Below are 22,011 nucleotides of genomic sequence, written 5' to 3'. Positions count from 1 at the left end.
CACAGCAATAAGGCAGTGCTAGAAGGACCTGAAACACAGCCTTTGCTGAGTATTCTAGAACATTCTATGAGTATCTTACCAATCATTCTATGACATTTCATAACATTCCATGACATTCCATGACATTCTATAACATTCTATAACATTCTATAGTTCTTTCTCAATAATTCTGACACATTCTGGAATATTCTATAGTACATTAGTAATCAGTAGCACAGCCACTAGTCTAGTAGTATATAAGGGGGCTCATTTTCCCCTCTTGTGAAGCAATCAATTTGATTCCCAAGTATTAACAGAGTGAAGCACAGTTAGGGGAACGTAGGGGAACATTCTTTCACCCCTTAGATTCTTTGTCCCCATTATTTGAGTGAACATTCAAGTGAATATCAGGAGAAATATTAGCTTATTTAGCTCCATTGTTTTGACATTATACTTCACATTCTTCAGAAGTATCTGGCCACATTCTTGAGCCAACTTTGATTCTATCGCACATTCTTAAAGCACATTATACTTCACATTCTTCAGAAGTATTTGGCCACATTCTTGAGCCAACTTTGATTCTATCATCATTCAATCATTCTAATTCTCTTTTAGACACAGGAAAAGTTCTGTGGGGAGAATCTCGCATATTATTCATCAATTAGGGTAGACACAAATAAGACCTACAATCTGTCAACGAATATTAAGAGCTTGGCCACTTAAGACTACATTAAGAAGGTGTATTCTATTCTGGACTGTGTCATTACTCATTGTGAGATCCTGAGCAGCAGAGAGTTGGTTTCGAGGCCACGTATTGGGACTGATCCCGCTAGTGAATTTGTTCTCCATTGCTGAAGTATAAGTAAGGAATATCCAAGAGGGATATAGTATAGTTCTAGTTCATTGCATACAGCTGCAACACATTATTCTGAAGGTTATAGCACTATCTTGTGCTACTTATTGGTTTCTATCATTATTAGTTTCTATCGTTCTTTGCCCCTTTTACATCACTAGCGTTCGCTTGAAAAGTTCAACACACCTCATCCCCCACGAACGACCACATTATCAACCTGTTGGTAATTGTCTGAACCGTTGACCGTGGAGGATAGTGAAATTTGGAGAGTTTTCTTGCCTTTCACATCCTAGTCAGACAACACACAGTATACGCACCTCTGCAACTTAGAGGAAGATGTCCACAGTCGCTCCAAATTCCACCTCAACCGTGCTCAACAGCCACCAACATTCAGTAAAAACTCATTCTAAGCACCAGTGACCACGTTCCATATGCTGAGGGTTCAAAGGTCATGAAGAAGGGGTATGAGTAATTGCAGTGTTTCCCAACACACGACGGATGGTTACAGCATCGAAGGACAAAACACTTTGTCTGTGGGATTTCAAGACAGGTGTTGTATTGAAGAAGATGGAGGGGGATTGCAGCTGCGTGTTGAGATTGGCGGTATCACGAGATGAGCAATTTTTATTGGTAGCAAGCGCTGATCTGAAGGGAGAGGTCATCGCTTGGAATGGAGAAATTGGGGAATCACAGGGAATCACTCACCCAACTCATCAAAGCCCACTCCAGACACATCTACTTGCTGGACCGTTCTTGCGATGGAAAAGTGCTGCTAAGGGTTTGACACGATGAAGCTGTGGAACACCAAAACTTGGGAGCTACAAGGAAATCCAATTGAGTGTGGTAGTCCTAGTCATGTGTCAACTGTATTCAGTGCAACAAACATCCAAATTTTAACTTAGGCTCGAGTGTGCATGTGAAGGACAGGAGAATTTGGAGTAGCTTATGAAATTAGGCAGATTTTTGCTTGGTCGTCGTTGTCCACATCTGAAAAAGCCGAGTTGGTCGACACGAAGTCAAAACATGTTCAGAACAAACTAATTTGGTGTAGCTCAGGACGGTGTTTCGTAAACACTCGTTTTGGTTTGATTGACACAAATGATAGTTTGGATGGCACTTAAGTCAGTGAAATAGTCAAATATCTTGAATTTCGCGAGGATATGTACAAAAACTCTAATATTACTATGGTTCACATGTCACACTACAGTAGAATTATAGGTCACAGGCCGCATCAGTCCAAGTCCAAGTTGAAATCAGAGAGTTCAACCTTGATATGCTGTTGAGAAACACCACAAACCACTATGTGATCTATCCACTTGTCCAAGTCAGCCTGCTCCTTGATGCTGAGATCGTCCATCTCTGAGCAGATATCATCAAACATTGAAGAGTTTGCCTCTGGAGATAACCTACGTGTGGCGCTGAGCACCTCACGTCCCTGTTCCATCAGCGCGCATTTCGTGAATGTGCCAGCTAATCCCATCATGTAGCGTAACTGTTCATGCGGTGAGGTGAGCAAGTTGTCCAATAGGAAACGGGTATTCCAGATGAGTTTGGTGATGAGGAAGAGGATAAATGGATTCTTGAACTTTGCGTGAATTGTGAGCATCCCATCCTATTTGAAAACTCAGTATGTCATTTGGAGTTAAGTAAAAATTGTACCGCATTAAATGAATATTTGTGCATGAAGCTATTATCTCAAATGAGACGTCCAACACGAGTGACACGGAAGCCTCAGGGGAAATTTGGCTGCCCTGCAGAAGAAAAGGTCGTACACCACGACAATTCCATCTCGAGTGAATGTCATGAGCACTGTGCACACAACAATGACTTTGCGCCATATCTTCGTAATGTCCTTACTTTGATTGCTCCAGCGTGGTGTTCCTATTGGTACATCAGTTAATGAATAATTATATGACTCAACATACCAGAAAGCCCTGGAAATTTCGGTGTTGCTTGTCGAAGGAGACTCTTGACGATAAGGTTTTTGTCATCAGTTGATGTGGCCATTGCATCTTTTGTGAATATAACCCCCATTGCAAGTTCTTTTGCACACTGAAATATTTGGTCACGGATGGCTCCCGTGACCATGAAGTGACGATTGTCATCTGGGGCCCCTGAGGTTGCTTGCACCACAGTAACATTCGCCTCTGTTGTCACGGCAATGTTGGCCTGTACATCAGAGTCTTGATGAGTGAGATACAGGGTTCCGGGCAACTTTCGAGCACGTCGCTGTCTATCAGATGATCGTGCAGGTCCCGTAGTCTATAATGTCGAGTTTTTAGTGAGATTAATGAGACATGCTAATTGAGACTTACATGGATGACTTGTGAGACCGGTATCTCCCCCATTGTAATGGGGGGAGGATTGTGCTGAGGTCCCAGAGATGGTTCAGCTTCAGTGGACGAGTACGGTACTTGGATGTGATGCGGATTGGGCACAATACCTGACATATCATCAAGTGCTGAAAGCTCGTCTGGATGATAGTTAGGCAGTGAATAGTTGGCGCTTGACAATGGGCCAGCGTGAGCGTTGTCATCGTAGTTGAAGGGTGTATGACCGGAATGCATCCCGAAATATGTATCAGTATAATTACTGTAGCTAATGCATCATGTGCATCAGTAGTAGATCTTGAAATGAAAAAAAAACACTTACTGCAAGTTAGCGCTTGATGATGGACCAAGACCAGTGCTTGATGATGGGCCAGACTGAGCATTGTTGTTGTAGTTGAAGGGTGCATGACCAGAATGTGTACTGAAGGATGGATTGGTATAGTTACTGTAGCTAGCACATCATGTGCATCAGTAGTAGATCTTGAAATGAAAAAAAAACACTTACTGCAAGTTAGTGCTTGATGATGAACCAAGACCGGCGCTTGATGATGGGCCAGTGCGAGCGTCATCATTGTAGTTGAAGGGCGCATGATCAGGAATGTGCACTGAAGGACGGATCGGTATAGTTACTGTAGCTAGCGCATCATGTGCATCAGTAGTAGATCTTGAAATGAAAAAAACACTTACTGCAAGTTAGCGCTTGATGATGAACCAAGACCGGCGCTTGATGATGGATCATCTTGAGCACTTGACGATGGGCCAGCATGAGTGTCATCATTGTAGTTGAAGGGCGCAAAACCGGAATGTGTACTGAATGACGGATTGGTATAGTTACTGTAGCTAACGCATGCATTAGTAGCGTTTCTTGACACGGAGAAAGACACATACTATGAATGCAGATTGAAAGCATTTGATGCTGGCTCCTCTGGTTGTTCGTCGCTGAGATCCATCTGGGTATTTGCAGGGAAGTGCGAAGGATTCAGACCAGACCCGCGAGCGGGTTTTGGTATCGTTATTTTACCTTTAGTACATTTTGGAGGCATTTACTAGAGCCACAATTGAGGGAATAGGAAGGATCAAGGGTACAGATAAATATCCGTGTAGCATTCTACTACAAATCATACTTAAACAAAACACATGTCATCAAAAAGCAGCGAGAAGATGCTAAAGGAGGTTAAGATGAAGGGGTACGATGGAAAAATAAAGCATGTGGGTGACAAACTGATACAATATGGGGTGGTCATAATCAAACAGCAGCACTACTACAGCATGCATATTACATGTCCTATTATCAATTGATCAGCTCCATAAGATGATATCAAGAAATCTGTTTCACATACCATGATTGGAAGGGCATGTGGCTGGTGAGACGCTTCACCAGCCCCCACCCCAGGGCACTCTTCTTCGGAATCCAGATCTTCGGAACTGTCTAGAACGATGTGGTCATCTTCATCATCAGGAATCTCAAGACTACGGGGTCGCGATTTTGCAGCTCCAGATTGCAAGAAAGCATCTTTGACCCGTGAACCTAAGATCTTGGAGATCTGTTCAGCTTGGGCTGAGGTAACACGAAGGATTTCGCATTCATCTTAATAGATGGCTTGAAGATAATCTCTATCATCATCAACTTGCAGGCGGTCATGCTCGGAAAAAAAATGACCTAAACCTCTGCAACTCCTTGTCCGCCAATCCCAGTTGGTCTTCATTTTCGGCATGCAGGGCATCAAGGAATGCAGTAAAACGTTCAGATTCCTCAATTTCCCATGCAGTTACCACAAGTCGCTGGCGGGCAGTCTCACGGGCAGCAAGTTTGGCTTTATATCCTTTGTACAAGGTTGATGGACGCAGTGTCGCAAGGCCGTTTTCCAAGTATTCAGCATGCTTAAATTCAAAAGTTAGTCTTTGTACGTTGATAGAAGACATATATTGTACCTTGGAAATTGCAGTCAAATGATACATATGGGTTGCTCTCTCGCCCCAGGAAACGGGCTGCATAATGGAGCTCAATTGGAGCTGGATACACAGGATATGGAGACTGCTTCTTCTTCATTCTGTTGTGTATGAACTGGTGTCGAGCAGCACGTTCAAGGTTTGGAGAGCTAGATGGATCAAATAATATGCTATGCATTGTAGAGGCTTGCGCCCCTACAGGCGCACTTCTAGCGTTTTCCTTCACTCCCTATAGCCTCCCTCACAGCCGCACCGCAGGCGCTTTTGCGTGCGCGTATGCGCCGCTCACAGCTCAGCGCACCAGATCCCATCGCTTGTCCTCCGCACGTCCTACCCATGTCCTCCCCGGTCCATTGGTGCGTATTTTCCCTTGCCTGAATCACGCTGATGATATTCCTGCGCCGTATGACATTCTTCGCGTTACGGGCCCTTACTTATGTGCCATTACACACCATACGTACTCACTTGCTCGGCTCCGCTCCATGGGAAAGCGCTTAGCGGTACTTCCGCGTTAGAATTAGTTTTTGGATACTTACTTCCGTTCCACGAGCATCGCAGTCCATAGCCCCAGTAACACTTTGAATCCACTCGAGCTTTCTGAGCCGCATCAGTCATTTTCAGCGCGCGTCCTATATTTGGCCGCCGCACTATCAGCACATTCGAAGCGCCTCGCGCAGTTCATACTTATTCTGAGTGCATTTAGGCTTTAGCACTCTACTTAGGTTTCCTAGACCGAAGTTCTAGTCTTGGATCTCCCTCACTTATATTAGAGGAATCTATTCTCAGTAGCAATCCCCTTGGGACGACTGTTTGCTCGCTTCCAGAGGAGCACTTGAGAGCCACACTACACATTCCCCCTTAGTATCCATTTATCATTCCTCGCCCTCAGCGTGTCTTCAGCAGGCTTAGGTAGCTGCGGGCTTTGTGGTGAACCACACAAGTCAGAGTGCATTGTATCGGGAGAGCTCCCTATCTTGGAGCTAGAATGAAAAGAAGTGATCCAGGAGTAGCAGGACGTCTACTGGAGTGACTGGATAGAGGAGAATATGGGGGGCTGCTTGAAGGAGGGCCAAGGGGACTGCTTGGGCAAGGAGGAGATGAGACTGGGAGAGGACTGCTGCGCTGAGATGGAGAAGACATTGTCTATAAGAACTCTGAACCTGGTGATGCGGTGTGAAAAACACAACCTGACTAGGCACTTGTTAAGGTACTCAGCCAGTATATGTCTAATGCTCTGCCTATGCTGCTATACTTGCAACAAAGATGCAAGAACGTTTGACCCGAGGGAAAAGCTACTAAGAACAACTTAAGATCAAAAGACCTGAAAGAGCACTAAAGCGCGGGAATAGCGCGTCGCAAGATAGAGCGCTAATGCACGGGAAAGAGCGGAAGTCAAGAAAGCGGACACTGAGTCAAAGGAGGGTAATGAATAGCGAGTGAGATCAAGGGTATTGATTGCAAGAGTAAGGGAAGTCAAATAGGGGCCATAAGAGCGCAACTAAAGGGGTGACTACTTCTAAGTAAAACCTAAGGGAAGGAAATACAGTCGAAGGGAAGTAATGTTGAAATAGTCACCATAGGCTTCTTATACTAGTAAACTATACCATCTCGGACTCAGAAGGGATAGGATATACATGTAATAAGACTGTAGCACTTTTTACAAACTCGAGGCAAGGCAAATTACATACCAATGAGGTAGGATGGACCATGGATGGATTCCGATGTTTCGGGTGATTCCTAGAGCGCGAGAACAGCGCGCTGGATAAGCGCTAAGCGTGGGAACAAGCGCTAGATAGAGTGGACATGCACTAATGCTCCTATAGACACATTGCTGGTAGTTCCGACAGTGCTATAAGCGCGGGAATAGCGCAGGATAAGTCGCGGGAACATGAATAGCGCTGTGGGAATGTGCGTGCATAGTGCGGGAAAGTGCGGAATAGCGTCGGACAAGGATTATAGCTGAGACAAGTGAAGACCGTGTATAGGGGAATAGTGAATGATATGAGGTCTAGCTTTGGTCCACCTATTGAAGGCTTATGCAGGTATACATGCCTAGCGCCAATATGATTGTCACAGCGGGATAAATGTACTGAGATATGGAAGAGATCTGTTAATCCTATAGGCTGATATCAGTATGGCAATACCCTGTGTGAATGCACAGTCTGCGGAGTCTCAAAGACTTCACCATTTTCTGTGTTGCAATGTCAGCAAAGCTTTGACAAGGAAATACTTGCACAGGAGCTTTTTGTAAATGTGAGTATCTTTATGATCATAACTGTACAGACTGACATACCTTTACCAGGCTTTGTCCAAACTGTAACAGGGAGTTCCCTTCTATCAAGGCAATCATTCTGCATCTCAATTCTCAGTCTACCTGTTGGCCTCACGAATCACGTCCGCAACAATTCCCAATTTCACCTGGATTGTGAGGTTCACATTCATCACGATCATCTACCACCGGCCATTATCATCCTCAATCTGGCTATATCTTCGGTGTCGGCAAAAACCTATTCGACAGGTTGCAAGAAGATCCATATGATTATTGGAGAAAAAGCAACACTTATTATCCTTTTCATGACGAAGGGGAGTGGGAATTGGGAAGGTTTCTGGTTGAAAACCTGACTCAAACTCAGATCGACAAGTTTTTGAAGTTGAAATGGGTAGGACTCAACTTAGAGCGCTATTTGACAGGTCTGACTCTATGCTTACAGTTTCACACCCGTCCAAGACCATCTTTCTCCTCAAAGGACCAACTTCTAGACTGGATCGATGCACTGCCATCATTTGTGCCATGGAAGGTCTCAAACATAGAGTTTACAGGCTACAAGACTACTTACCCTGTGCAACTCATCTGGCATGATGCTTTAGAGGTCGTCAAGCAGCTCTTCAGTGATCCGGTTTTTGCCAATCACATCACCTTTCAGCCCCATGTTGTCAATACTGGAGGTCAACGAGAATATGGGGATTATATGAGTGCCGATATGGCATGGAAAATCCAGGTCAATTTTATCTCTTAAGTTTACTGTTCAAAGATTGATTCTGTGTTCTTAGGACCATCTCCCGGTCGGTGCTACACAAGTACCGATCATCTTGGGGTCAGATAAAACACCTGTGACATGCACCACTGGAGGGCTCGAGATGCACCCACTCTTCATCACAATCGGTAACCTCGATTCAGAAATTCACTCCAAGGCCACACTACGAGCTTGGCGTTGTATCGCTTACATGCCCATTGCTAAGTTTCGTGTACATCCTGACTATCAGGGCATTCTGCAGGCAAGACTATGGCATAAATGTGTCGATCTTGTGTGCGCCAGCCTCAAGGTTGCAGCAAAGGATGGTTGTTTTATGCCTGATCCTTCTCGATACATTTGTTATGTCTTTATGCCACTTGTCACTCACATATGTGACCTGCCAGAGGCTACCATGATCACCACAGTCAGCAGAAACATGTCTCCCATAACTATGGCAATACAAGAAAATTTTGGCGACGGAGTTCTCTACCCTCCTCATACTGGACAACATACACTATGACTTATCTATGAAATCTCCAAGGAGGTCGATCCTTGGGATCTCGACGCATTCCAGAAGGCAGCAAAAGTGGTTCACCTGTCTGGAGTTCACATGCCATATTGGCGTGATTGGATATATGTGTGCCCATCTGTCTTTCTTACTAGTGAAGTTTTGCATTCCTGCATCAAGTTTTTTGCAGACCATCCACTCAATTGGGTCAAGGAGACGGTAGGAAAACATGAGCTCGACACTCGCTTCATGGTTCAGCATAAGCGGGTGGGAACACGCCACTTCACCAAAGGTGTTACCCATGTCAACCAAATGACAGGACTGCGAGCACCAAGATATTCAATGTACCATTGTTGCTTCAATTGCAGGCGCTGCTCCACCCAGATTCATTCGTTCAATCTGCGCCCTCGTAGAGTTCATCTATCTTGCCCAGAATCCCGTTCATTCTCCCAATTCCCTACAATCAATGGTTCAGGCACTTGCAGACTTTCACAGATTCAAGGATGCTATCATCGATGCTGAGGCAAGGAGGGGAAAGAAGGGCGTGAAGGAAGATTTTTTCATCCCAAAATTAGAGCTATTGCAAAGCTTCAGAGGCACAGTTGAGAGACTAGGCTCTTTGATGCAGTTTTCAGCTGACACGACAGAGCGCTTACTCATCACACACTGCAAGCATCTCTTTGAGCGCACAAGTCGGCGGTCTGCTGACTTTACAGAGCAGTGCGTACGGATTCTCAGTCGCCACGAGTCAATGGAGTTATTTAACCTGTATGCACTATTCTATTCTCGTGGCACGACACTCGTCAATGCTATACACATTGAATGATGAAGAAGTAACAACTGTCAATCCAGCACTTTCTTGGGTTTCTCATGTTCTCCCTGATGAAGCGCATTCTGTTCACGGACCTCGACCAGTTCGGAATCATTTTCTCAAGGGTGTTCTTTCTGGAGACGCTCTCACTGCCTTCCATCTGACTTCAATGCCAGATTTTAAGGCCCTGACAGCTACCAGTATTCAAACCAAATACTCACTTGTCGACTTCACTCATGCGCTCTCTCAGTTTATTAATCGTCTATCCCTCTCCACTGGCGAGCACACCCATTGGGACCATAGATATGGTCACTTTCGCACGTGGAACAAATTCCGACTACAACTTCATTCTGCGCTCCAGTCACGGGTCATCATGCCCAGTAGAGTGATACAAGTGTACCCACCAAGTGATGCATTCCCCCTCGGAAACTGTGATACCATCCTAATCAATGTCGCAGGCAATAATGGCCAAAGTAGTAAGTCTATTGTTGAAATTGTGTTTCAACCTAACTTAAGTTTATTTTCAGCCAATCGTGTTGCACAAGTTCGGCTTATTTTTCAGCCAAAGATTCCACAGGTGTCTGACCTGGTGCTGCCAACATTCCTCTCCAGTCCACTCCTCTACATCCAATTCTTCCATTTCGTCGCTAATCCCAATGATTGTCCCGAACTTGCAATGTGGACGATAGAGCGCACATACATGGTAGACAAACATGGCAAACACTATAGGTGTGGTGGTGTGGTATCATTGGTGGATGTAACACACGCTGTTGAATTGATACCAGAATATGGTAGCAAGGTGGACGAGAAGATTTCTTCAGCCACTTGTTTGGAGGGTTATGACCGGTTTTTCCTGAACAGCTTTGCAGATAAGGAAAGTTATCATACATTTAGCACAGAGTTCACATAGACAGTAGCTCATCTTAGTAGTGACAGCACAGATGATAATCATACAATTGTCATGAAGTTTTATAACAGTCGTCACTGCTGATCACAAATGGCCCTAGTTTAGGGTTCGGAATGCAAGTACCTGCATTCCGAACCCTAAACTAGTGGTTCCAAACAGGAATTTCAATATAATACCATTATTTCCACCATTTAACAATCATGACGCTACTGCGTCATTAAATTTACACGTCCGAGCTCTCCACCAATCGCATGACTGCGCTACTGAAGTTGTAAGCGTTCATAAGTGTCCGTAACACGCTTAAGCTAAGCATTCATTTCAGTGGTTTTGCAGATGCACCTCGGCATCAGTTTTAAGGGGAAACTCGATCATTTTCGCTCTTCCCTGAGCTTGTGTATGTTTACCGACTGATTCGCACAACCACTTTTTATGCATAGTATGTAGACCGGCTGGGTGTGACGCGTTGATGTTTGGCTTCGGACTTGGACTCTTCAGTGTGCCAGAATAAATGATCAGATATAATAGATTGGTCGCACCTAGCTTTCACACGGCCTAGTAACACTGTGGGTAGTAAAATCAATTGATTTACATGCGTTCGTCACTGATCGCGTAAGTTTTCGGTAGGTCTATCACTGAAATGGCACTCAGGTCTTTTTAAGTGAGAATATGATGTTTGAAAATCTTATTGACTTTAGCATTGATCACTTTAAACCAGTGACTTAATCATTGAGCACGAAAAAAATAAATGACGAACACACTGAATCCAAGCTGAAAGATCTGGACCAGGCAAGCCATCACCGCATCACCATCATGTGCACAGTTGCTGACTGAGCTCAACGTTATCATACTTGACGGTGTATCTCTACCCGGCGCATTGACCATAATAATTTAAAGACTATATACATCGATCATCGTTCTGATTCGTTCACCACCATCGACATCGCGCCTTCAACGTTGACCAGCCATGTCACAACTGAGAAATTCTTTACCTACTGATGACTATGGAACCTGCAGGTGCAAACCATCGTGTGGCAAATGGCTATCAAAGTCTGCGCGCAATAAGCACTACCGCAAATTTATCAATGACGAGCTCAAATGTATGGAGGACTCGGATTCAGACCGGCGAGATGATGAAGACAGATATATGGAGCAAGAGAGTGGTAGCTCCAATGACGAGTGAGTTTGCCCTGCTGTAATATCAACAGAGAGTACTATTCTGATTATACTAATCATGGATCGCGATAGTTCGACTGGCAGACCTGGGTCCTTCTGCACTGAGTCATCAGATGATGGCATGAGCGTCGATGATGGCAATAGTCAGGGTGCCTGTAGTGATATCGACTGTGACGAGGCATCCAATCTCTCCTACGAATCTGAAACGCCAATCGATATCCCCGACAACTTCATTTTTGATGAAGCAGATGATGATGAGTATCTGCACTTTTCGCTCCAGGATATTGCAGAGCAGCTCGATGCTTGGGCAGGACCAAATGTTGACAGTGATTTCTATGACATCCGTGAGTGTTTTCCTGTTCAATCGACCCCATGCTCAACATTTTAACACAGGTAATGACATTGTTACAGAAGAGGACCAAGACAATATCCGAGCTTTTCAGCTGAAGATGCTCGCGAACATACCTCGCCATGCCTATGATAGAATGCGTTATGCTTTCCAACACAAAATGATGTTGGATTCTGAATGGGTCGTAGTTCACCGCTTAGCGCTGCTGTCTGGAATTGAACCCCGGAATATACACTGCTGCATAAAATCTTGCATCGCTTACACGGGACAATATGTTCATGACGAAAGATGTCCTTTTTGCAATGAAGCCCGATATACCAAACACGGACGCCCTCGACGCACATTCATGTACATTCCTCTTATCCCTCGACTTCAGGCTCTTTTCCATAATCCTGCAATAATCGAACAAATGACTTATCGCCACAACTTTGTGCCGAGTGAAAGGATTATCAGGGATGTGTTCGATGGCGAGTGGTATCGCCAACTTTGCTCCCGTCGTGTTATCATAGACAGTGTTGAGTGAAGGCACAAATACTTTCACAAGCGACATGACATAGCGCTCGCCCTATCTGCTGATGGCTATCTCGTCTTCAAGAGACGCCGTGGGGGATCATCTGCTACTCCCATCCTTCTGCAAAATTTCAACCTGCCTCCACAGATCCGAACTCGTCTGGAGAACCTCATCTGTGTGGGAGTTATTCCGGGTCCTCATCAACCGAAAGACATTGAGTCTTTCCTCGTCCCTTTGGATGATGAATGTGCTATTCTTGCTGATGGAGTGCGTACACTTGACGCATCCACTCGAAATCATTTTGATCTCCATGCATACATCATCTTTGAGGACGGCGATATTGTTGCTATTGAGAAGCTATTGAACATAAAGGGACACAATGCAGTCTATCCATGTCGTTCATGTGAGATACAAGGAGTACGAAATATCACCGGCCACGGCAAAGTGTACTACACACCTCTTGGCACCCCAGATCTCGACCACCAGCCTCGACCATCTCTTGACCCTCGTCATCTACCGCTTCGCTCACACCAGAGCTACCTCGATACATATGAAGCATTGAAGTCAGTCACGACAAGAACAGCAACAGCTGCCATCGCCAAGCAGACTGGTATTTGCGGCCCTCCTGCACTACGACGTGTCGAATCATTGGACTACTTGAAATCATTTCCATATGAATGGATGCATTTGTTTCTTGAGAATGTCGTACCTACCCTTGTCAATCTGTGGACCGGTCGTTTTAAAGGCCTTGATTCTGGTCTAGAGAGCTACGAGATCCCAGATGATGTTTGGGAAGAAATCGGAGCTGAAACAGCAGATGCTGTCAAGCACATCCCTGCAGCCTTTGTACGGGCCCTTGGGAATATTGCTCACGATCGCTCAAATTTTACAGCTGAAGCATGGGGATTTTGGTTCATGTACCTGGCCCCAATCATACTCAAGGATCGATTCGAAGACGTGAAGTACTATGACCACATGTGCGAACTTGCAGGGATGATGAAGAAAATGCTTCAATTCCAACTTACTCATGGCGAGATCGATGCACTCGACGAAGGACTAATTCAATGGGTCAAAACATATGAAGAGTAAGTGTCATTCCTCTCAATGCAGCGCTATTGTTGACTCTAACCTTCCAATCAGGTACTACTACCAATATGCAGAGGATCGATTGTCGGCATGCACCCTCCCCATACATGGTCTGCTTCATGTCGCAAGTGGGATACGATTTTGTGGACCGGTATGGACGAGTTGGACATTTTACATGGAGCGCTACTGTGGATTTCTCCAGGCTCACCTGCATTCACGCCGGTTTCCTTGGAGTAATATCAGTCGTCGGGTGTTGTATATGGCCTATCTGACCCAGGTGACAATAAAATATGATCTTGGCGAAGATTTTCGTGTGACATCTCGACGTCTACAAGTTGGGGAACTGCAACGGGGTGAAAGGGTTTTTGAAACATGTACGTGCTCATCAATCTATCAAATGACGACTTGGCACACATATTAATGATATTGGGTGTCAGATCCTGAATTTATCATTTGCACACCTATCAACTACAAGTATAGGCCTAGAGACGATAACTTATCGGGTGCCATTGCTACATACTTCCACCAGATCCTTGGTGGACGGCAAGATCAAATTCAAGCCCAACTGCCCATGGTGATGCCGCTGTGTGGAAAAGCACGGATTTGCCATCGAGGGGACACCATTCGGACTGTCTTCGCAATTCGCCGACTGACGGAATCCTACAGAGATAACACCTTTGTGCGGGTAAGTTTATTGTTGTCATTCAATCATAGAACTTACCATCTGCAGTACGAGATTCAATATAATGACTCAGGAAAACGCATCATCAATGTCATAGGCTATGGTCGCCTTGAGAAGATCTTACTTTGCACCTTGGATGGCAGGGCCATATGGGGGACTCACCGAAATTCCTTCCACATCCTCGCAGTCATTGCCCCCTGCGATACAGGTGGGCATGATGCTTCACAGATCCTTGTGGAGTATAAGAAATTCCTGCCAATTATCGTTACCTGATCTGCGCAATATAAAAGCTGCTGTAGGCCGAGTTAATACTCGCAGAAGGTGGGGTATCATAGATCGTACCATCAATGCTGCTTGTGCATCATTTGCGGATGTGGATGAGGAGTATAATGAAGATTATATTTCGGATGACGAAATGTAGATACAGCAATCAAACAAATGTTCTCTAGTAATGCACGCATCCTTCTGCCCACTCCCCCTCGCCCCCATCCAAAGGCACCCCTTCCCTCCCCCTACCTAGGAAGCACACCAGATAAAGTTGTATCGTCCGTATTTCCCATCACCTCATATCCCTCATCGCCATCTTGTGCAAATCCACCGCCTAGCATGAGCTCATGTTCCCCTGTGGGGAGTTGGGTGAGGTAGTCATAGCCTATTGGTCAGGTGTAGAAGACGAAGGAGCAGTGGGAGGTAGGGTTGGAATCAGGGATAGGGAGGGATTGTCCAGGGCATTGGCAGTTGGAGGTGCATGGTGTGTTAGTGCAGAGTGAGAAGCTGTGGGTGGTAGGTCAGTTTGATTGGTTTCGTTGGGAAGAAGCAGTTATTTACCAGTCAGGTATTGTGATAGAAGCTTTGCGAGGATTCCAGTCACGAATTGGTATGGATGGGTTGCGCCTGCACTGGAAGATATGCAACCCAGCGTATCAGATGCTAGGTGGTTGCATTGTGCAGGACTCGATAAACCATGAAAGACTTGGACAAATTCGGAAAAATTGTCACGTGCCCACCAAATAACACGTCAACAAAGGACAATATCAGACGAACTCACCAGATTCTTTATGTACTGCGATCAACGATGCCCCACAACAAAGGAAAAACGGTCGGAAAGATGGACAGGGTTGCAAAGAATCTCAGTCGCCTTGAGACTGAGCTTCGTCATGTACAACGTGAGTCAAATGTTGAAGTTCTAGAAGGAATAGGAGTAACATTTGTGTGAGTAGGAAACGATAATTGTGGAAGGCTCGGCCCCACTGGGCATGCGAAGAAGCTAATTGACAAGCCCAAGGGTCAGGCAGGGAGATCAGAGCTAAAAGGAGGGTATAATCTTCAACAAGCAATGGGATTGGCCGGTGACAACCGGAAATATAATGCGTTTAGAGTGAGTTGTGTGGACTGAGCACTTTGAGATGATTCATACTTTAATTAGATGATCGCACGGCGATATACGAATCGATACCTCGACACGGAGAAAACTCTCAAAGAGCAGGACAAACTCACTGTCACACTCCTTTTATCATATGTAAGTATTGTGTCCTTTTCTGTGCGTATATGCTACTCTAACCATGCTCAGGCACAGCGCAAACACCAGTTTCTGGCAAAGTTCTGTGATAATTGGCCATTCAATGACTTTGTGGCTAGTTATCTTCGCAATCATGTCCAATACACAAAGAAGCATGCAAGTGAGGACGACTCAGAGGTATGCAAGTTATTTGATTGAAAGCCGCAAGCTAATTGAGTGTATGCACACAGACAGATGACTCAGATCTCAGTGACGGGGAACTTGATGACATGCTTAATGATGGTGACAATACTTCAACCTCAACTTCACGACAAAAACGACACCAGCGCATACATGATTCAGATGATTCAGGGACTGACGAGGAGCACAACTCACGACCTCAAAAAAAACTCAAGTTCGCACATGTGAGTATTCAAGACCTTTCAATTACACTACTAATACTCAAAGCTACCGTGACTTGCAGGTGTCTATTCCTGCTCGTGCAAAGCCAGCTCCAGCACCTCGCATAAAGCCAGCTCCGAAGTCAAGGATGACCCAGGCTCCTTCTCAGCCATCTAGACCTGCCGCTGCCCACTCCAACCCGTCCAGACCCACCACCTGCCACCAAGTCGAAGCCAATATCCTCATCAGACACATGCACCACGAAGGTTGCAACAGAAGGTCCATCAACTACCAAGCCGAAAGCAAAAGCTGTGCCTATTCCTCGCAGCACTCGTGCCAAGACCAAGCCTAAACCACTGGCAACTGAAGCCTCTGCGGCACATCTCAAGGTTTAGTGATTTATCATCGCCACTGGCTGACATTTGAACTCATTGAATCGTAGATTGACACTGCCATCAATGATGATGATGACACTTATGAGTTTGCTGACCTCCCCTTGGTCTGTCCGAACGATAACTGCAGGGATCTTGTGCCGGCAGACCCCAATATTGAGCTGGTCAAACAGCTTCGACAGTGGAATTCTTTCAAGAACACTAACCGCTGTTTGACATCAGAGGGTCTACTGGCTGGAGCTCGAGATATGCGCAGCACTTCGACAACTGCGTGAAGAAAAGCTCAATATTCAATGCGCCAAAGCACGAGGATGGCCAACTATCATCACCTGGGAGACCGTCTCAGATCGAGTCCTCCAAATGGAGGCTGAGTTGAATCTCATGATTCACGATAAGAACACAAGGCGCTACAGTTTTTTCAACGACATGTTTCTTGAAGATCTTTCTTCCACAGGTCTGCAAAGTGACTCCGCCGAACGAGAATTTTCCAAGCTGGCCATCACTAGCAGACAGCGCATACCAGGCAATGGTTACAAATCACGCTCGTCCTGGATAGTGAGTTACTCTTTGCGTCGTGACATCACCCTGCATTAATGACATCTTGTTAGCTACGGGGAGAAAGGAAAAGCGATAATCCAGTCTGCGATATTTTCCATGTTCGACCATGAACAGATTTCCAATGAGGCCTTCGCTCCCCTTGACTTCAAGGTCTATATCGAATACTACCTCATACCTTGGGTCGCTATCCACTTAATATCGAAGGACCTTGAATGCAGTCTAGAAGAGGCATATGAAGAGATGATTGCTAGCGCTGATTCAGGTGTTTCTTTGCATCCAATGACCGAAGAAGACTCACGCATTGAAAGAATTACACGCCAACACTGTGTAATGGCTGCCGAGAAACGGGTTGAGAAGGTCGAGCGCTTCCGCAAGGAGATGAATGATGAAATCGAGAAGGGAAAGGAGGAACAGAGGATGCATGACGATTTAGCTGCAAAGATTGCTGCCAAGGTGTGTAGTATCATGTTTTGCGTTCGGTCATGGGCTCAAATGATCATCTAGCAGCGCGCACGCAAAGTGGTATGTCCTTTCTCGATGCTTACACTGACATTGTCTTGTTCACTTTAGCTCATATTCGTGTCATTACACATTAGCCTGTTGCTTCCAAATCGCAACCAACAGCGGGTCCTTCAAAATTTCCTGGATCATATGATGATGCAGCATATGAAGACGACGACGAATCAGAGCTCTCTGAACTGGTGCGCTCTTGAACTTTTATTCACACCAACTTTCCCCTTGAATTCCTTCCTCGCTTAGCCTGAGAGCATCCAGGTTACCCCGGTACCACAGCCTAAACCTTCACGTGCACGACCAGCAAGGCGAAGGGTAAGTTTTTTCTATGCGTGCTGTCTCACTGATGATTTGTCTGTTTCAGTCACGCAGATGAGCCATCCGCCCCCACCGGGTCTTCGTCTGCTCTTCGGTCCTTCATCTTCAGCCCTTCATCTCTGCTCTTCGTCTCTGTTCTTCAAAGTGGTCTCTGCTCTTGGGTCTTCCGTCTTCAGCTCTTGTCTTCGGCCCTTTGTCTCCGCTGTTGGGTCCTTTGTCTTTGGCTCTTTGTCTTTGGCTCTTTGTCTTTGGCTCTTCATCTTTGGCCCTTTGTCTCTGCTCGCCATTTCGAGCTCACTGATCAATTGCAACTGCTGTACTTTGCTTCGTGTCTTTCTGTTTATGCATTAGATGTCTATTTGTATTTGCCTGTAACGTATTAGCACTGCCCTAATGCTGCATTACGATTGGACAATTCTAATGATGGCCTCAGTCTTTTCCAGTGATGGTCTCAATCTTTTCCAGCGATGACTTCAGTCTGTTCCAGTGACGGTATCAATCTTTTCCAGTGACGGTATCAATCTTTTCCAGTGACGGTATCAATCTTTTCCAGCGATAGCCTCAGTTCTTTCAAGTGATACTCTCGCTATATTTTAATGATATGTTCACTCAAATTTCAATGAAGACGCTGCTGAAAATTCTGTATGTCAAATTGGTCCTTTCAGTGATATAGAAATCGCTGGATTCTAGTGAGCGACACGCTGAATTCTGGTAGGCATCCCTATGGGAATCCAGTGATTCCATTCACTGGATTTCCGTGAGTGCACTACCCACAGTGTAATTAAGCTCATATTCTAAAATTCACACTGCAGCCATACTCGAACCATCATACGATGAAACGACAATCCGGTCGAGACGACGTCGGATCTATGCAATGTACAGATAATTTTCTTCTGAAGGGGCACAACCAGCGCCTTATATTGACAGTGTCAACCTGCGATAATTGGTTTGTGTTGACCAATACTGGCTCGTTATCGCTCGATAAGAAACATAACGAACGAGTAATGAGAGTGTATGGCCGTCATTAAGTAAAAGGCTCCAGTGTAGGTATAGGTGAAAAGGAATATGAATCTACATCCAAGTATTCTGTGTTCGAATTAGGACTAGAATTTCCAACTGCCCGCCAATCCCATCACATTATCCGGATCGACAGCGTTCTTGATGGCTTGCATGCCTGCAACGCAACACGTAAGTTACTCGCTGAATAGTAAGCGAGAATGGCGATAGCTGACGCACCACTCCAGAAATATAGTTATGTGTTGTATATGGATGCCTTTGGATCGGTGGCATTCGCCGAATAGTTGGCAATAGCCAAGCTTGGTGCCTCCCATTGATCTTGCGCATACGAGACACATCCGCCCTACACATGAGATGATCGTCAGCGCACAGTTACCCAAACTTCAAGTCCTTACCCAGACTAGAGACTGGGGATATATTTTGACAGTAACCCTCGTCTGGCATAATGCCCTGCTGTTGTCAGCGCGTTCGTCAACAGATCAATTGTCGCTACGCACAAAGTTGTTGAATCCCCCCTTGAAATTTCGCACAAAGTTAAGATAGTTGACGTGATTAGACTGCTGGAAACTCACCCGCAACGCAAAGAACAGATCTGGATTTGTGGAATCTGTGATATCAGTCACTGTCCCATTGGGCAAAACAACGTGTCCATCATGCTGTAAGATGTTCAGGTCAGCGCGAGTCGAACACAAAGGAGAGAACGCACCCTCCAGAGTTTTCAATCCTAAAGCAATCAGGTTTGATCCCTCCAACAGTAGCAGGAATGATCAACACACCCTTCTCCTTTGCCTTCCACAGAATCTCCCTCACCCGGAATTCTGGCACACCCACAACGATCAACGCGATGGCCTTGATACTCTCGTACCCAAAAACACTCCATCGTGCTGCTATACACAATTCTGCTGGACGCGAAGTTGACGACGACATCGACGTCGGGGTGCTTCTTGACGGCTTCTGAGAGAGAGGTGTATACGGGAAGAAGAGTCTCACGTGTGCCCCAGTAGAATTTCTGGATGTGGTGTCCACCAAAGGGGTAAATCATAGTTGCCAATGGAGGGGTGCGTGTTTACAGCTGTAGTCGAAGTCCGACATTCCCTGGATGGCGCGTGGCTGGAGACCCTAGACGAAGCTGCAGGTGTCTTCGTCGAATGGTCTGTATGCGGGCCTGGACCCCTTGGTGCTGTTGGCGGAATCGAAACGGACGACGACATCGTGTCTGCGTAGATGGTTCTGACATTGCTGGCCCCGGGCTCGGGAGCTGCGGGTGAGATCTTGGGGATGCCGGGTGCGACAGCGGGGATGCTTGTGAGTGCTGTCGAGCTTGTTGTGGATTTGAGGCCGAGGGCAATGGGCATGATTTTCGGTGATATGGGTATCGGGGCCGAAGACACGGATGGGGATGCCGAGGGGTTCGTCTGTGTTTGTGTTAGTGTATGCGCGTTTATAGATACTTGGTGGGACGAACCAAGTAGACGGATGGCTTTAAGACCTGCTTGCCAGTTGGGACCGCTATGACGGACATAGATCTTGGCATTGTGTGCACTGAGTTGAGGTTTGTAGGATGTAAATGCCTGGATAATGCCCTTGAAGGTTGGAACTGCATTGGTGAAGTTTGCGATACCAGGAGGATCTTGCCATCAGGGCGGGGAGGTGGGCGCGTGAGTAGGTCGACTGTATGTACATTAGGGATATGTAATTGAAGATTTGAGATACGTACGGATCGTCTTTGCGTATTCGACTCTCTGACCCTCGCTTGGTGCACTATTCACCATATTTGGCGAGTTCATGTGCGAAACCGGCTGCTGCGATGGTATCGTTGTAGATGATGGACGCTGCGACCATTGTCCAGACGCGACCGGTGGGGTTGAGGACGGTGAGCTTGAGAGAAGCACAAGTTGAAGGATCAAGGTTATTGAATGTATGCTATGTAAAATGAGTACGACACAATGATCATGGACAGAATACGCACCTTCTTTCTTTGAGAGATCTCTACCGAATGGACATTTACCGGTACCTTTGAGCCCTAATTAATGGTAGATGCAGCTGGAGCGACCTCGTAAACTTTCAAGTCTTGTGCGACAGCCCACTTTGGGCCGCAGATGCTCTCGGCAGTCTGATCGAGCTTTACAGTCAGTGGATGGAGTCGTCATCAAGGACAACCAAAGGATTGATCTCGAGGTGACTAAAGTGGAGATCTACGTACATAGATGGAGTCTAACGGGGAGGACTTCTTTCTTGTGCACTGGGGATTATCGATCAGCGCGGCTTAGGAAAGGACCGAGGACGGGAGTCAACATGACGTGATATAATTAGAAATGCAATCGGTTATTTTACAATTGACCGGTGTGCTGTTCACAGTATCTTGACGCTCGCGTAATGTACAGCAATCGATAGAACTGCCCCGACGTTCGAAGCACTGCCGGCGAAACGCAGTGCAAAAGCACGCCTGCAAATACAGCATGCACAACTAACTACTTATCTAGCAGTCTCTTCATCATTTCCACCTTCTCTCCTCGCCCTCGATAATTCAGTCTCCATACTGCTGAGCTCTGTCAACGCGTCTGTAAAGACTGCGGTAATTAAAAACTTTCTTCGCCAGCGTTATGGCCGAGTCAAGCACATCAGCACAACAGAGAGAAGGAAAACGAGGAGTGACGTTGAACTCACCGGTAGTTAGCACACCTCGCCGGACGAAGGAGAAGGATCCACCACGTTATGGTGCACAATATCGCCAGGATGCACTTTGGGAAGGTGAGTAACTGCATTCTGATGCCTACTGACTGACTCAACGAGAAGCAGGCGGGAATGGAGCGCTTCCTCCTCAATGGTGGCAGGATGAGTCGTTGGAGGGTGGAATTTACTATCAAGATAATGCACTCGTAATGGTTTCATCGAACCTACCTTTACCAGGGGTGCGACTAGGTGAGCGAACTTGAAGAATGTGCCACTAGCACCGAGGAACTCATGGTGAAACATAGATCATCCCGGACAACTCGTTCCCGGATGCGAATGGCACATCTCACCACTCGGTCGGTCCTACTTCGTAAATCACAATACCAGGACTACATCGTGGAAGAAACCAACGCCTGAACGTCCACCAGGGAGCTTGGCACCGGAGTGTGTAATCGAGGCTCATTCCAAAATCATTTGGAATCTTGCC

At 46.0% G+C, this 22,011-nt stretch overlaps 5 protein-coding genes across 5 annotated transcripts; 2 read left to right on the top strand and 3 right to left on the bottom strand.

Moving 5' to 3' along the window:
* Positions 1-2,063: 2,063 nt before the first annotated feature.
* Positions 2,064-4,205, bottom strand: DFJ58DRAFT_736800 (uncharacterized protein; the record flags this gene model as incomplete). Its single annotated transcript, XM_041386854.1, has 9 exons — positions 2,064-2,191; positions 2,243-2,444; positions 2,652-2,713; positions 2,758-3,094; positions 3,148-3,430; positions 3,485-3,613; positions 3,668-3,797; positions 3,875-4,002; positions 4,051-4,205. 9 exons carry the CDS (start codon positions 4,203-4,205, stop codon positions 2,064-2,066), a joined length of 1,554 nt encoding a protein of 517 aa, XP_041235462.1.
* A 233-nt stretch (positions 4,206-4,438) lies between these two features.
* Positions 4,439-5,157, bottom strand: DFJ58DRAFT_736799 (uncharacterized protein; the record flags this gene model as incomplete). The annotated part of the gene is made up of 4 exons (XM_041386853.1): positions 4,439-4,447; positions 4,503-4,632; positions 4,823-5,043; positions 5,095-5,157. 4 exons carry the CDS (start codon positions 5,155-5,157, stop codon positions 4,439-4,441), a joined length of 423 nt encoding a protein of 140 aa, XP_041235461.1.
* Positions 5,158-7,246: 2,089 nt separating this feature from the next.
* DFJ58DRAFT_719600 (uncharacterized protein) lies at positions 7,247-10,355 on the top strand (the record flags this gene model as incomplete). Its single annotated transcript, XM_041384659.1, has 10 exons — positions 7,247-7,359; positions 7,415-7,506; positions 7,543-7,772; positions 7,824-8,111; positions 8,164-8,550; positions 8,668-8,928; positions 8,954-9,261; positions 9,328-9,422; positions 9,466-9,921; positions 9,973-10,355. The coding sequence occupies 10 exons, from the start codon at positions 7,247-7,249 to the stop codon at positions 10,353-10,355; spliced, it is 2,613 nt and encodes an 870-aa protein (XP_041235460.1).
* A 4,873-nt stretch (positions 10,356-15,228) lies between these two features.
* DFJ58DRAFT_848338 (uncharacterized protein) lies at positions 15,229-17,892 on the top strand (the record flags this gene model as incomplete). Its single annotated transcript, XM_041393616.1, has 15 exons — positions 15,229-15,319; positions 15,374-15,531; positions 15,580-15,672; positions 15,724-15,849; positions 15,903-16,076; positions 16,136-16,332; positions 16,382-16,442; positions 16,496-16,609; positions 16,668-16,796; positions 16,900-17,000; positions 17,054-17,456; positions 17,511-17,525; positions 17,600-17,704; positions 17,763-17,831; positions 17,881-17,892. 15 exons carry the CDS (start codon positions 15,229-15,231, stop codon positions 17,890-17,892), a joined length of 1,848 nt encoding a protein of 615 aa, XP_041235459.1.
* A 1,442-nt stretch (positions 17,893-19,334) lies between these two features.
* On the bottom strand, positions 19,335-20,740 carry DFJ58DRAFT_252776 (uncharacterized protein). The gene is made up of 5 exons (XM_041379484.1): positions 20,569-20,740; positions 20,317-20,522; positions 19,842-20,266; positions 19,424-19,794; positions 19,335-19,366 (listed from the first exon to the last, which is right to left on the bottom strand). Exons 1-4 carry the CDS (start codon positions 20,636-20,638, stop codon positions 19,524-19,526), a joined length of 972 nt encoding a protein of 323 aa, XP_041235458.1. The 5' UTR covers positions 20,639-20,740; the 3' UTR covers positions 19,335-19,366; positions 19,424-19,523.
* Positions 20,741-22,011: the final 1,271 nt, after the last annotated feature.

The sequence above is a fragment of the Suillus subalutaceus genome, assembly GCF_016647625.1.
Source record: "Suillus subalutaceus strain FC151 chromosome Unknown DFJ58scaffold_295, whole genome shotgun sequence".
In the NCBI taxonomy this organism is placed as follows: Eukaryota; Fungi; Basidiomycota; class Agaricomycetes; order Boletales; family Suillaceae; genus Suillus; species Suillus subalutaceus.
This window is presented reverse-complemented; position numbering and strand designations above follow the sequence as displayed.